This window comes from Panthera uncia, chromosome D1 (assembly GCF_023721935.1).
Source record: "Panthera uncia isolate 11264 chromosome D1, Puncia_PCG_1.0, whole genome shotgun sequence".
In the NCBI taxonomy this organism is placed as follows: domain Eukaryota; kingdom Metazoa; phylum Chordata; class Mammalia; order Carnivora; family Felidae; genus Panthera; species Panthera uncia.
This window is the reverse complement of record NC_064808.1, coordinates 95,797,927-95,810,517: the sequence shown is the minus strand read 5'-3', so window position 1 is coordinate 95,810,517 and position 12,591 is coordinate 95,797,927. Positions and strand designations below refer to the sequence as shown.

The window sequence follows — 12,591 nt, the reverse complement described above, 5'->3', positions numbered from 1 at the left end:
AAAAAAAAAAACCAGGCAAACAAATGAGTTGATGAGCCTACCTCCCTAAATCTGCCCTCCTTCCTGTTCAACCTAAAGCTAACTTTCTCTTTAACTTTCCCCTGAATGCTGGGTCATGCATGGCTCTTGGTGGTGACAAATGATGGCCAAATGAGTAAGAGCCCTAGACCCCAGAGACCCTCTGCCCTGGAAGGAATAGTGCTCCCTTACCAGCCCAGGCTCAGACCCCTGCAGACCACATTACCTGCAGAGATCTCTGGCCTAAGGCCTTTAAAAAGACATTCAAGGGCAACATGCATGCCTACCTAGAGTCCGTCAAAGCCAAGAGCCTGTCTCCCAAACCCAAGCCCTGGGCTGTATCCCAGCCCTGCTCCCCTGACAGCTCTGCCTTGTGATTTGAAGCTAGCATTGAGGACTTTCAAGTGGAGCTCCCTCCAGGTGGTAATGTCCCTCTCCAAGGGAGGGACGTTCTCCAACGTCCCTTCCCCAAGATGCCCCCACCACCTGGAGAAGCCTTACCTTGGGAGAGAAGGACAGACAGTGTCAGGCCGGCCAGAAAACTGGAGTGTTCCATTTTCCGGCAGAATTCATTCAGCAGACAGCCCCGGGTCTCAGAATGAGCGGCCAGGGTGAGAGAGGATGCCCTCCCCCAACCGACTCACGGGTACCCGGAAAAAGTAAAGGGGTGGGGGAGGAACTAGAAAACGCCTATTTCTCTGCTCTCTGCCGTTGGTGATGGGAAACTGTCAGGGTAGGGGTAGACTGGGGGTGGGGTAGGAAAGAAGCAGGTGCAAATTGCTCTTTCTGCAAGCAGTGAGCTTGGGGGTGAGGTGGGAGGGAGAGTAGAGACTATGAAAAAGGTTGTCTAGACCTCCAGGAAGTAAAAGGAGATTTAGAATGTTCTTTCCTGCGTCACTGGTGAAAAACGATAATTGCAGAATTTCTGTCGACAGAATAACTGCATTCACTCACCACCTGAAAACAGCCAGCTCTCAAAACACTGGAGAAAAGCTGTAAGCCCCATCCCATAAGCCATCCCAGAAGGTTCCTCCCACTGCTGGGCTTTCTTGGGACCTTGCCCAAGGTCCTCCTCGAGCAGCCTGGGGTACCAGACTAAGTAACTTCCCACCAGTAGGAGGCTGGGCTTTGGAACCCCACCAACCACCCCCACTGCCCTCAGCCAGACATTGGAATCCTGGCTCCTATACTGCCTACCCACAGGGCCTGGGCCAGTCAGGGAATTTTTCAGAGCCTGATTACCCCAGTATCACAATAATGATTTGGACAAAAAGTTTGCATCGTGCCTGACACATCATATTTGCTCAATAAGAAGTAACTATTAAAAACAATATGATTGACGCACAGGCAGAGTGAGCCTCCCCAGGAGACAGGTGGACTTTTTCCCCCTGAGGCCTATGGGGGTCCAAACTCTCTACACTGCCGGAGTTGGACTATAATTTACCCGAGGGCAGAGATAGCGTGGGTTTGGTTGTTCCCTTCTGTATCTCCAATATCTGGCTCATGTCCGGCACGTCACGAGATCTCTGTACGTGTTTGTTGACTCACTGACTGACCTGCTGAGGGAGACGAACCTTAACATCCTGGAAGCTCTGTTCAGGCTCTGGCCCTTGGAAATATATGGCCTGTCCCCTCGCAATTATTCTTCCTATTCTCTTCCAGGCAGGCACTTTGTTGATGATCTTGTCTCAAAAGAGCAGTGAAAAATTCCTGAGCAAGCGCCTGGACTGAGACGGGCTCGTGTTCAGATCTCCAGCCCTGAGCACGAGTGTCCCCACCTAAATTCCTTAATTCTGGCAACGGCAGCTAGCAACAAGCAACCGGCTGAGATCCTAGCAACAGGTTGGGGCAGAGATGTTTACCTCTCTCACGAAGTGAGGGGCCCAGGCCATCTCCTACCTAGAACCCAAGGGGTTTTCTTGTGCAAGCTGTCCCTGCAATGGGGATCCAGCACTCTCTCCCTCTTCCTCTTGCCACCTCCCATCCTCCACTCCTTAACAGAAAAGCAAAATACATCTGCACCTGCAGCCCTGCTGAGGCCCCCTTCTGCCCACATTTCAAGGAGAGGGTGGAGGCTCAGATTCAGTGCTTTCTCTCAGGGGCCCCAGCCTGAAGGATGCTGGGCGGAGCCAGACTAGCTGCTCAACAGGTCAGCTGGCTGCTAGGGGTTGCTTAGTGCTTCTGCAGGGACAAGACAGAGACTGGCATGGAGCAGGGGAAGCAGCTGGCTGGCCTCATCCTGGCCGTCACTCTTCTTCAAGGTAAGGGGTTCTGGCCGCCTGGAGGAAGGCTCAGGGGAACAGATCATCACCAGGGGGGAAACAATATTGGGATCTCTAACCTCAAGCCTACCAGAGCCATCACATCAGAATTCCGAGAAGGAAGGGCAAAAATGAAGCCTCTTACTGTTCTTTGCCAGAGAGAAGCAGTGTCCCTTGAGAGATATGGGGTCCCTGTCTCTTCAGAAGTGAAAACAGAGGACTTTACAGGCTAGAGAGAGGACCCGGATGTCGCCATCTTAGGTCGAATGTAGCCCCAAAGGGCACAGGGCAGGAACCTGAAGAGAAAAAGTATGTGTTCCTTAACGCGGAGCTGGAGTGAGGAGCAGACAGACCGATAAGGCATTTGCTCACTCGGTTGGTCAGCTGGTCAACTGGTCAACAAATATGAGTGAGATCCTATTACATAACAGGCTAGAAGGATATAAGGATGAATAAAAACCTCTGCCCTAGTGAGCTTATAGTCTAACTGGAGAGAGAAGCTTCAGTGTCACCAGATTGAATGTAATGTGCAGTAAAGGGTGTCTGTATGCATATGCAGTTGGAAATAAACAATAGGAAGTAGATGAACTGGGTCAATGCCTGGAATCTGGACTAGAGATGGTTCTCCACATACCGGGGGGAGGCTAAAACCACAAAAGTTGTTGAAATCACACAAGTACAATGTGAGATCCCCAAAGAAGAGGAGTGAGGATGGAACCGAGAAGATATTAACCTTTAAAGGGTCATTAGAGAAAAACATCTCGAAGAAGAGAGAAGAGGATGATCACAGGGCTGGAATAACCAGATGAGTGCAATACCATCGAAAACCAAAGGAGGAGAGAGCTTCTAGAAGGAAAGAATCACCAAGAGTATGAAATACTATAGAAAGGTCTGCTGATAGAATATATTTAAAAGTTTAAATCTGTGGAATCTGGCAAAATAAAGGAGGGCCATGCCTGATTTATAACAGTTTCAGTGGGGTAGTATGAGTGGAAACTGAATGGAAACATGTAGAAGATACAGGGCAGGTGATAAAGTGCACCAAATGCAAACTATTCTTTTTTTTTTTTCAAGAATTTTCAGTTTGTGTGTTTATTTATTTATTTATTTATTTTAATGTTTTTATTTATTTTTGAGACAGAGAGAGACAGAGCATGAGCAGGGGAGGGGCAGAGAGAGAGAGCGGGACACAGAATCTGAAACGGGCTCCAGGCTCTGAGCTGTCAGCACAGAGCCCAATGCAGGGCTCGAACTCACAGACTGTGAGATCAGGACCTGAGCTGAAGTCGGATGCTTAACTGACTGAGCCACCCAGGCACCCCCAGACTATTCTTTAAAGATGTTTGGATGAGGACAGTTTAAGTGGTAAGTAGAAAAGGAAATAGGGTCTAAGATGAACTATTTTTGAGTGTGAGAGAAATTTGAGCACGTTTCTAGGCTGAAGGAAACGATAGTAGACCAAGGTCCTGGAGTTGATGTTGGAAGGATGCAGTCAAGAGTGGGCTCAAGGATGCAGAGAAGACAAACTTACCATCTGAGACGAAGAGAAAGGAAGATGGCTTTAGTCATGGGTAGGCATGTAGATGGAAAGGAAGCCAGAGAAGGTCGTTACGGCATCTACATTCTCAGTGAACTAAGTAGAAGGCAATGCCACTTGCTGAAACCAAGCTGGGTGATGGCTGAGCGGGGGACTTGAAGAAGACAAGCCACCAGTGAGCTGTGTGAACTTGGACAATGCCTCCTTTCTGGGGCTCTGATGGCTCACTAGTCAACCTAGGAAATTTGCTACATGAGCTCTCAAATCCTAAAAAGGAGTAAGAGTCAGAGAAGCAAAATTAAAAGATGTCAGCAATCAGGTGGACCCTCTCTCCTATAAAATCTGAGTTAGAATGAGGGACCGCTTTGTCCCTCCCATGGTGACCAGGTGGTCAGGAAGAAAGGCTAGCAAGAAATCTTCTTAACGGTTTGTCTTGCTTTTCTTTTTTTTTTTAATTCAATCATCCAGTCATGCATGCATTCATTCAACAAATGTAAAGCTCTGACCATGTTCCACATACTGTACTAGGTACTATTAGTAATCCGTTCAGTCCTGCTAGAAGTTCTAAAACAGCTGACTCCTTCCAACCGTTTCCATCATACCTTTTTTTCCCATCATACTTCACTTCTGCCCTATCTGTCCCCATCACACGCTCTACATCTAGACGCACTACCTCTCTGTCCTTTTCCAACCCGTGTCTTTGCTCGTCTATTCTTTCTTCCCAGAATGCTCTTCTCTGTCCGGTGAATTCCTAATCATTCTTTGAGGCCCAGCCAAACATCACCTTCTCTGTTAAGGTTTCCCTGTCCCTCACTCTTGGGCAAAATCAATAGCTTCTGCCCCCTTTCATATGCACTCATGGAAGTACTAAAGATAATTGACAGGGGCGCCTGGGTGGCGCAGTCGGTTAAGCGTCCGACTTCAGCCAGGTCACTATCTCACGGTCCGTGAGTTCGAGCCCCGCGTCAGGTTCTGGGCTGATGGCTCGGAGCCTGGAGCCTGTTTCCGATTCTGTGTCTCCCTCTCTCTCTGCCCCTCCCCCGTTCATGCTTTGTCTCTCTCTGTCTCAAAAATAAATTAAAAAAAAAAAAAAGATAATTGACAAATTCTATTGTATTAATTCCATACATATTTATTTTTTCTACTTCATTGTAAACCTTTGGAAGCAGCAAGTTAGTTCTTGTATTACAGTCTTTTTTTTCCACCCTGATTAATCATGCCAGGTACATAACAGTGCTTAGTTCATGTTTCGATTAAACTCATTTGAGTTGAATTCCCGTGTCAGTGCTCTGTAGTACATCCACCATACAACTCTACTACCCTGAGTTTTGAGACAGATTTGAGGGCTATTGAATACCTACCTCCCCTACGGCATCCAGCGTTTCTACAAAAAAAACGGATCACCAAGGCTGAGGATTCTAGAAGTACGTACTTTAAAAAGTCTTTACTTAGTGTAGGGGTGGCTGGGTGGCTCAGTCAGTTAAGGGTCTCTTGATTTCATCTCAGATCATGATCTCACAGTTCGTGGGATTGACCCCCAGGTTGGGCTCCATGCTATTAGTACGGAGCTTGCTTGGGACCCTCTCTCTCTCTCCCTCTCTCTGCCCCTCCCCTGCTCACACTCTCTCTCACTCTCTCAAAATAAATAAATAAACATTTCTTTAAAAAGGTCTTTAGTTGGTAGGGGCGTCTGGGTGGCTCAGTTGGTTAAGCGTCCGACTTCAGCTCAGGTCATGATCTCACGGTCCATGAGTTCAAGCCCCGCATCGGGCTCTGTGCTGACAGCTCAGAGCCTGGAGCCTGCTTCAGATTCTGCGTCTCCCTCTCTCTGACCCTCCCCCAGTCATGCTCTGTCTCTCTCTGTCTCAAAAATAAACAAACATTTAAAAAAACTTTTTAAAAGGGGGAGCTTTAGTTGGTGTAAGCCCACGTTTGGCCAGAACTTTAGCTGCTAAAAAAAAGCAGAGCATTCCAGACTACACAGGCAATACCCTTATGAATATTGCAGTACCGTTCTGATGCTAACCATCCAGAGTTAATATCAGACTCCACAGGTTAAGGGCACACTGTCCCCAACAAGACTGCCTTCATTTTAAATTCCAGGCACAAGTTCAGAGGTTCCCATACCACCTACACTTCTGACGCACAGGGTACAAATCTGGAGGGTTCCCAGATTTGATAATATGTTAGAACAATGCACGGAACTCGGGAAAGTGCCGCATTTACTATTACAGTTTTAGTATAAAAAAATAAAATCAGGATTTTCCATGAAGAAGCACATAAAGTCTGAGAGGGCCCTGAATACGGAGCTTCTGTGTTTTCTCCCTGTGGAATCAGAGTATATCACCCTCCTAATACATTGTGTTTACCAACAAAGAAGTTCCACTGAGGTTTTTGGTTGTTGTTGGTTTTGTTGTTTTGTTTTTTCTTTTTTCATTTTGTTTATTTGAGACAGCGAGAGCGTGTGAGCATGGGAGAGGGGCAGAGGGAGAGAGAGAGAGTCTCAAGCAGGCTCCCTGCTAGGCACGGAGCCTAACATGAGGCTCAATCTCACGACCCTGGGATCATGACCCACCCTGAATTCAAGAGTCAGACGTTCAACTGACTGAGCCACCCAGGTGCCTGTGCACTGAGTTTTTATTGGGGTTTCATGACATAGGTATAATTGATTGAATAATTGGCCATGTGACGGAACTCAATCTCCAGCCCCCTTCCCTCCCAGGGCTCAAAGTCCTAGATTACATGGTTCTTGACCAGCCCCATCCTGAGTCATCTCATTAGCATAAACTCATATACGGTCCAAAAGCCCACTAAGAATAACAGACAATCCTATCGCTCATGAAATTCCAAGGCTTTAGAAACTCCCTCCCAGGAATCCAGGACAAACACCAGACACATTATTATACAGCACCCTGAATTCAATTTGATGATTTAGGCTACACTTCAATGAAATAAGTATAAATACCGTCCACTCCCGTAGATTAGGATCTCTCTCTATCTTGGCCTCGAATGACAATGGAAATGCTACCTCAGGGCATCTGAATGACTCTATGCCCAGCTAATCCACTCTCTGTCTTCTATCTCTACAGGTACTCTGGCCCAGTCAAAACAAGGTAGGGTGCATGGCTTCTTTCTATCCTCAAATCTCATAGAAATATGGTTCCTACCATAGTGGTCCTACAGGAGTGAATGATGGAAGGGATAGGATGATGAATGATAAATAGCAAATCTCTCGTTGCCTTCCAGATGAGTGGCCAGTCATGAACAGGCAGTTTTCCTGTAGCTAAGCAATTCATTCTCTAGTTCTTGGAGTAGAAACGGGACACTAGCAGCTACGGCCTATTCAAAGTGAGACTCACGAACCAACAGCATTAGCATCACCTGGGAGATGCCACATTGCAATCCCTTCCCAGAACTACTAAATGGAACCTGAAATTCTCACTAGATCCCCATGTGATCCATGCGCACATTAAAGTTTGAGAAGCACTGCTGTGATGGTCTGGTCCTGATACCCCAGGGCAGGGAGAATTCCAGAGGAGAGATCCTTAACAGACCATGGCTTTTTCCCTTTTCAGAAATTCCTGTGGTAAGAGTAAACAGCGATCGAGAAGATGGTTCGGTACTTCTGACTTGTGAGTCACCAGACAAAGATGTCAAATGGTTTAAAGATGGGAAGGAAATAAAGTCCCACGAAAAGAATAAAAATATACAGAATCTGGGAAGTAGTATCAAGGACCCTCAAGGGATATATTGGTGTCAAGGATCCAAGAACCGCTCAAGAACACTCCAAGTGTATTTCAGAAGTATGTAATCCCCTTCGGTTTGTTTGTCGTACAATTAATCAGTACTTGCTGTTCTGGCGGGCCTCCTGCCCCGGGTGGGCGAGTATGGAAATAGACACGAAACCGTTCTGGCTCTCTTAATCTCAGCTTGCCCCTTTTTGAATATAACAACACAGTTCCCCCAGTCTTCTTGGAAAAGCATAACCGGTCCTATAAAGGATGGTTTGATTTTGGATGGACCCCCACGGATTGGAGCAGTCGGCTTTTGCTGCTATAAACTGAGTTGGTGTAGCTAGGGGAGACAGAGGAGATTATAAGGTGAGCGGCAATCAAATGTAGAAGGCAGTTGACCACGGAGAAGAAGATCTGATCTTCCTTCTATTTCCTATAGTTCCTGGTGGTAAGACTACATGGGCTTGCTTCCCCAGGACACCTGGGCCACAGAAGGACATCAAGAAGTATTGCATTCTTAGTGCAGGTATCCTCCCAGGCAATTCCTTTCCATACCATGCACAGAGGAGTCTGCTACCCTAAATATAGGCATTATCACTTGTAGGCAAGAGAAAAAGATGCAGAAGAACCCCTTTCACACCCTGAAGGACTTTGTCCCTCCCTTTCCCCACAGTGTGTCAGAACTGCATTGAACTAAGCGGAGCCACCGTATCCGGCTTTGTCTTCGCTGAGATCATCAGCATTTTCTTCCTTGCTGTTGGGGTCTACTTCATTGCTGGACAGGATGGAGTTCGCCAGTCAAGAGGTAAGAAGAAGGTTCTTGAATGAGGGAGGGGGCCACCTAGGACCCTCAGTTTCCTTCCTACCGACATAGACCCAATAGAAGAGACGAGGTAGGCATGCGTTGTGGACGCGCACAGTTGGGTGAAAAGGACACCGCTTTTTCACAGCACGCATGCCCGTCACAAGATCCACCTCCCTCTGATTTTCCTCCGTGTTTTTACAAAACTCTTCACTGTCGTAAAACCTACACATAGAAAAATGCATGAGTGACAAGCATACGGCTAAACAAAGCAAACACACTCATGAATCCAACACCCAGTTTAAGACCGAGAATATTACCAACACCCTAGAAGTCCCCTCTGTGGTCAATTCCGGCCTCTCCCTAGCCCTCAAAGTGAGCACTATCCTGACTTCTAACAGCATTGATTAATTTTGCCTGTTTTCACTCCTTATGTCAGTGGACTCATACAGCAGATACTCGTGTGTGTGTTTCTTTCACTCAAAAACATGTTTGTGAGATGTATCTGTATTCTCGTATGAAGATGTATTTCACTAATTCTTACTGCTAGCTAGTACTCTATTGTGTGAATAGAACCCAATTTGTTAGCCACTCTACTTTGAGTGTTTTGTTTATTTTTTGTGCAGCTTCGGACAAGCAGACTCTGTTGTCCAATGACCAGCTCTACCAGGTAAGGGAAGGGGGAGTGAAAGAGACATTGCTACAATTCAGGGTAAAATTTGGAGGGGGGGGGACAAGTTATTTGGAGGATACCGTACAGATAAGGAACTACTTAGGGCATACCAGATGATTACATAGTTACCCTTTGAGTAGAATGGATGAAAGAAAAAGAAGGGTTGAAAGAGACTGAGGTCAGGATCTAGTGAGAAAAAGTTGAAGGACACACTGAGAGGGACCCACAAAGAAACTGTATACAGAGCCTCCCTTCCCCCTTGTCCTCTCTCCACCCCCTGGACAGGGAAGCACCCACTCCAAAGGCTTGCACGTGAAAAAGCACTCAATAAATATGCATCAGATTAATTCAGAGAGGGGGAGGGAGGATGAGTTTATGACCGTGCTGTCCTTTTTAGCCCCTCAAGGATCGGGAAAATGACCATTACAGCCACCTTCAAGGAAAACAATTGAGGAAAAATTGAACTCAGGACTCAAAGTAGGTGTGTTCTTCTATACCAATTCTAAGAAATTACCTTTCCTTTACCTGCCCTTCCAACTGCTGCCAAGTCTGTCTCCTTTCCCCAACCAACTCTAAAGCTTAGGGGAGAGTGGGTGACTGATAATTCTCGGTGGTGCGAGACTGCTCTATGCATTGTAGGGTTTTTAGCAACATCCCTGCCCTCTATCTGCCAGATGCCAGTGGTGCCCCCAGCCGTAACAATCAAAAATATCTCCAGATAGGGACGTCTGGGTGGCTCAGTCGGTTAAGCTTCCAACTCTGTGTTGACAGCTCAGAGCCTGGAGCCCGCTTTGGATTCTGTGTCTCCCCTCTCTTTCTGCCCCTCCCCTGCTCGCTTGCCTCTCTCTCAAAAATAAATAAACCTTCCTTTTTTTCTTTTTTTTTTTAAATCTCCAGATATTTCAAATGTCTCCTCCAGGGCAAAATCACCTTTTGTTAAGAACCACTGACCTCTATTAACTTTCAATCAACCAATCAATCAATCAGAAGTTCTGATTCAATCAAGCAGGAAAAGTGTCTATCAGGAAAACAAGACCCAAGCATTATTTGGTTTTCTGAACCCACCCCAATTTTTCTTTTTTCAATCCAGGTGTCCTCCCTTCTGGATAGGTCTCAGGAACATAGCAATACGTTTTGGAGCACTCCTAGCTGAGAGAATTTCAGCCCTAAATCTAGATTCAAGTTTCCCAAAGGCGACGAATGGAGAAGAAAGGCCATCAGAACAAATTTGGATTTTTCTCAAAATAAAACAAAATTAAAGGAAAATAATATGTATGGTGTTGCAGGAGCGCCACCTATTGGAAGGTAGTTTTTCTGTAAAAGAACATTGAAAAGATCTAATAACCCCCTCTATTTGAATATTATTTTTTAAAGTTTTAATTTTTGTTTACTTTTTGTATGTGTCATAATTTACTTGGTTTAAATATGCAATGAAAGGTCTCCCTCCACCTCCATCCCCAGCCATTCAGCTGTCCTCTCCAGAGACAAAACAACGTACTAGTTTCATATAAGGTGTTATAAATCAGAGTATTCTAGGCATACACAAGCAAGCTCTTAAGTACATATTATTCTCCTTTTCCCTATTTTTCACACCAATGGTATCATACTATCTCCATCTTGCACTTTCACCTAATAAAACCCTAAGATTGACGCAGCTGGGTGGCTCAGTCAGTTGAGCATCTGACTTTTCATCTCAGCTCAGGTTATGATCTCATGGTTCATGAGTTCAAGCCCCACGTTGGGCTCTGTGCTGACAGCGTGAAGCCTGCTTGGGATTCTCTGTCTCTCTCTCTCTCTCTCTGCCCCAACCTCTCTCTCTCTGTCTCTCTGTCTCTCTCAAAATAGATAAATAAACTTTTTAAAAAAATAACCTTAAGATTATTTCATATCAATAAGTAAAGGAACTTTTTTTTTAATGCAGCCACGTTGTACAGATACGCTATATTTTATTTAACCAATGCTCTACTGATGGACATTTAAGTTGCTTCCAATATTTTGTTCTTACGATGCTGTAATGACTAACATTGTATAAGTGTCATCTAAAAAAAATAATTGTATTGAGGTATAGTTTACATGCCATAAAATTCACTCATTTTAAACAATTTCTCCTGTTCTCCGTGTTAGAGAATTTACTCAATTGTACCCTCATCACCATAAACCAGTTGTAGAACATTTTCATTGCCTTCTTCAGATTCCTTGTGCTGTTTCCAGTCATTCCCTGTTCCCACCCTCAGCCCCAGGCGATGACTATTATTTTTTCTGTCTCATCAGATTTGCCTTTTCTGGACATTTCATATAAATGGAATTATACAAGCTGCTCTGGACATTCTCATGTTAATCTTTGTGTGGGTGTCTTCATTTTTCTCGGGTTGATTCATGGGTGTGAAGAATTGCTAGGTTGTATGGTAAATCTCTGTTTAGCTTTTTAAGAACCTCCCTGTACCATTTTACATTCCCACTAGCAATGGGTGAGGGTTTCTGTTTCTCCACATCCTCACCAATATTTGTTACTATATGTTTTTTTAGTATAGCCATTCTCGTAGGTATAAAATGGTATTTACTGGACCTTTAATTTGCATTTCCCTAATGACTAATGATGTTGAACATCTTTTCACATGCTTATTAGCCTTTCTTACATCTTTCGTGAAATGTCTATTCAAATCTTTTTTTTTTTTAGTTTTTTTTTTTTTTGTCTCACTGTTGAATTGAAAGAGTTCTTATATATTTTGAATACAAGTCTTTTATTACAAGACATTATTTGGAAATACATCTACCAGTCTGCGGCTTGCCTTCTCATTCTCTTCATGGTGACTTTTGAAGCACAAAGAAATTTTAATTTTGATGAAGTCCATTTTATCCATTTTTTCTCTTATGGATTGTGCTTTTGGTATCATGTCTAAGAACTCTTTGCCAAACCCAAGATCACAAAAATTTCTTCTATGTCTTCTTTTTACAGTTAAAATTTCCATAGTTTTAGTTGTGACATTTGAACATGCTTAAGACTATTTGTAACAAATACAAATAAATGAACTTTGGTTACTGTAATGTGTCTTCACTTGCAATTTTATTAAATATTGCCAAATTGCACTTAATGGAGGTTGGACCAGTATATACTCCTAATAATAATAATTGAGAGTGTCTTTTACTCCATACTTTTTGAGCTTTGCCAATCTGATAAGTTAAATATAGCATCTCAGTGTAGTTTTAATTTACATTCTTCTTATAAAAAATGAGAGCCACGAGTTTTTCCCTCTCATGATATATAGGCTCATATCTTTTTCTCTTTTTCTTATTGACTTGCAACAGCTCTTTACATATGTGGGAAACTAGATCTTTTGTCTGTGATATTAGTTGCAAATATTTTTCCAACTTTGGTATTTGTTCTTTGACTTGATGATGATTGGTTTTCTGTGCACATTTTACAAATATCTGCATATAGTAGAATTCATTGGTCTTTTATGGCTTCTAGGTTGTTTCCTTTTTTTTTTTTTTTTTTTTTTTTTGAGAGTCTGGATGACTTTATTCTTTAAATGGTTTTACCCTTCTCATAGCTCCAGGTGAGACTG

General features: G+C 44.1%; 2 protein-coding genes across 5 annotated transcripts in view; one reads left to right on the top strand and one right to left on the bottom strand.

Annotated features, from left to right (window-relative positions):
- Positions 1-677, bottom strand: part of LOC125909406 (T-cell surface glycoprotein CD3 delta chain) — a 4,005-nt gene extending 3,328 nt beyond the window's left edge. Inside the window, exon 1 of the mRNA XM_049612588.1 lies at positions 520-677. Within this exon, the coding sequence (XP_049468545.1) occupies positions 520-574 (55 nt within the window). The 5' untranslated portion in view covers positions 575-677. The remainder of the gene's footprint in view (positions 1-519) is intronic.
- A 1,451-nt stretch (positions 678-2,128) lies between these two features.
- Positions 2,129-11,716, top strand: LOC125909383 (T-cell surface glycoprotein CD3 gamma chain). 4 transcript variants are annotated; one of them, XM_049612569.1, is made up of 7 exons: positions 2,129-2,279; positions 6,906-6,929; positions 7,392-7,619; positions 8,224-8,355; positions 8,979-9,022; positions 9,423-9,506; positions 9,923-10,192. In XM_049612569.1, the coding sequence occupies exons 1-6, from the start codon at positions 2,225-2,227 to the stop codon at positions 9,486-9,488; spliced, it is 549 nt and encodes a 182-aa protein (XP_049468526.1). In that variant the 5' UTR covers positions 2,129-2,224; the 3' UTR covers positions 9,489-9,506; positions 9,923-10,192. The 4 variants fall into 4 exon arrangements, with proteins under 4 accessions (XP_049468526.1, XP_049468534.1, XP_049468514.1 ...); XM_049612577.1 differs by having other exon boundaries at positions 2,130-2,279; positions 9,423-9,502; XM_049612557.1 differs by having other exon boundaries at positions 2,131-2,279; positions 10,116-11,716.
- Positions 11,717-12,591: the final 875 nt, after the last annotated feature.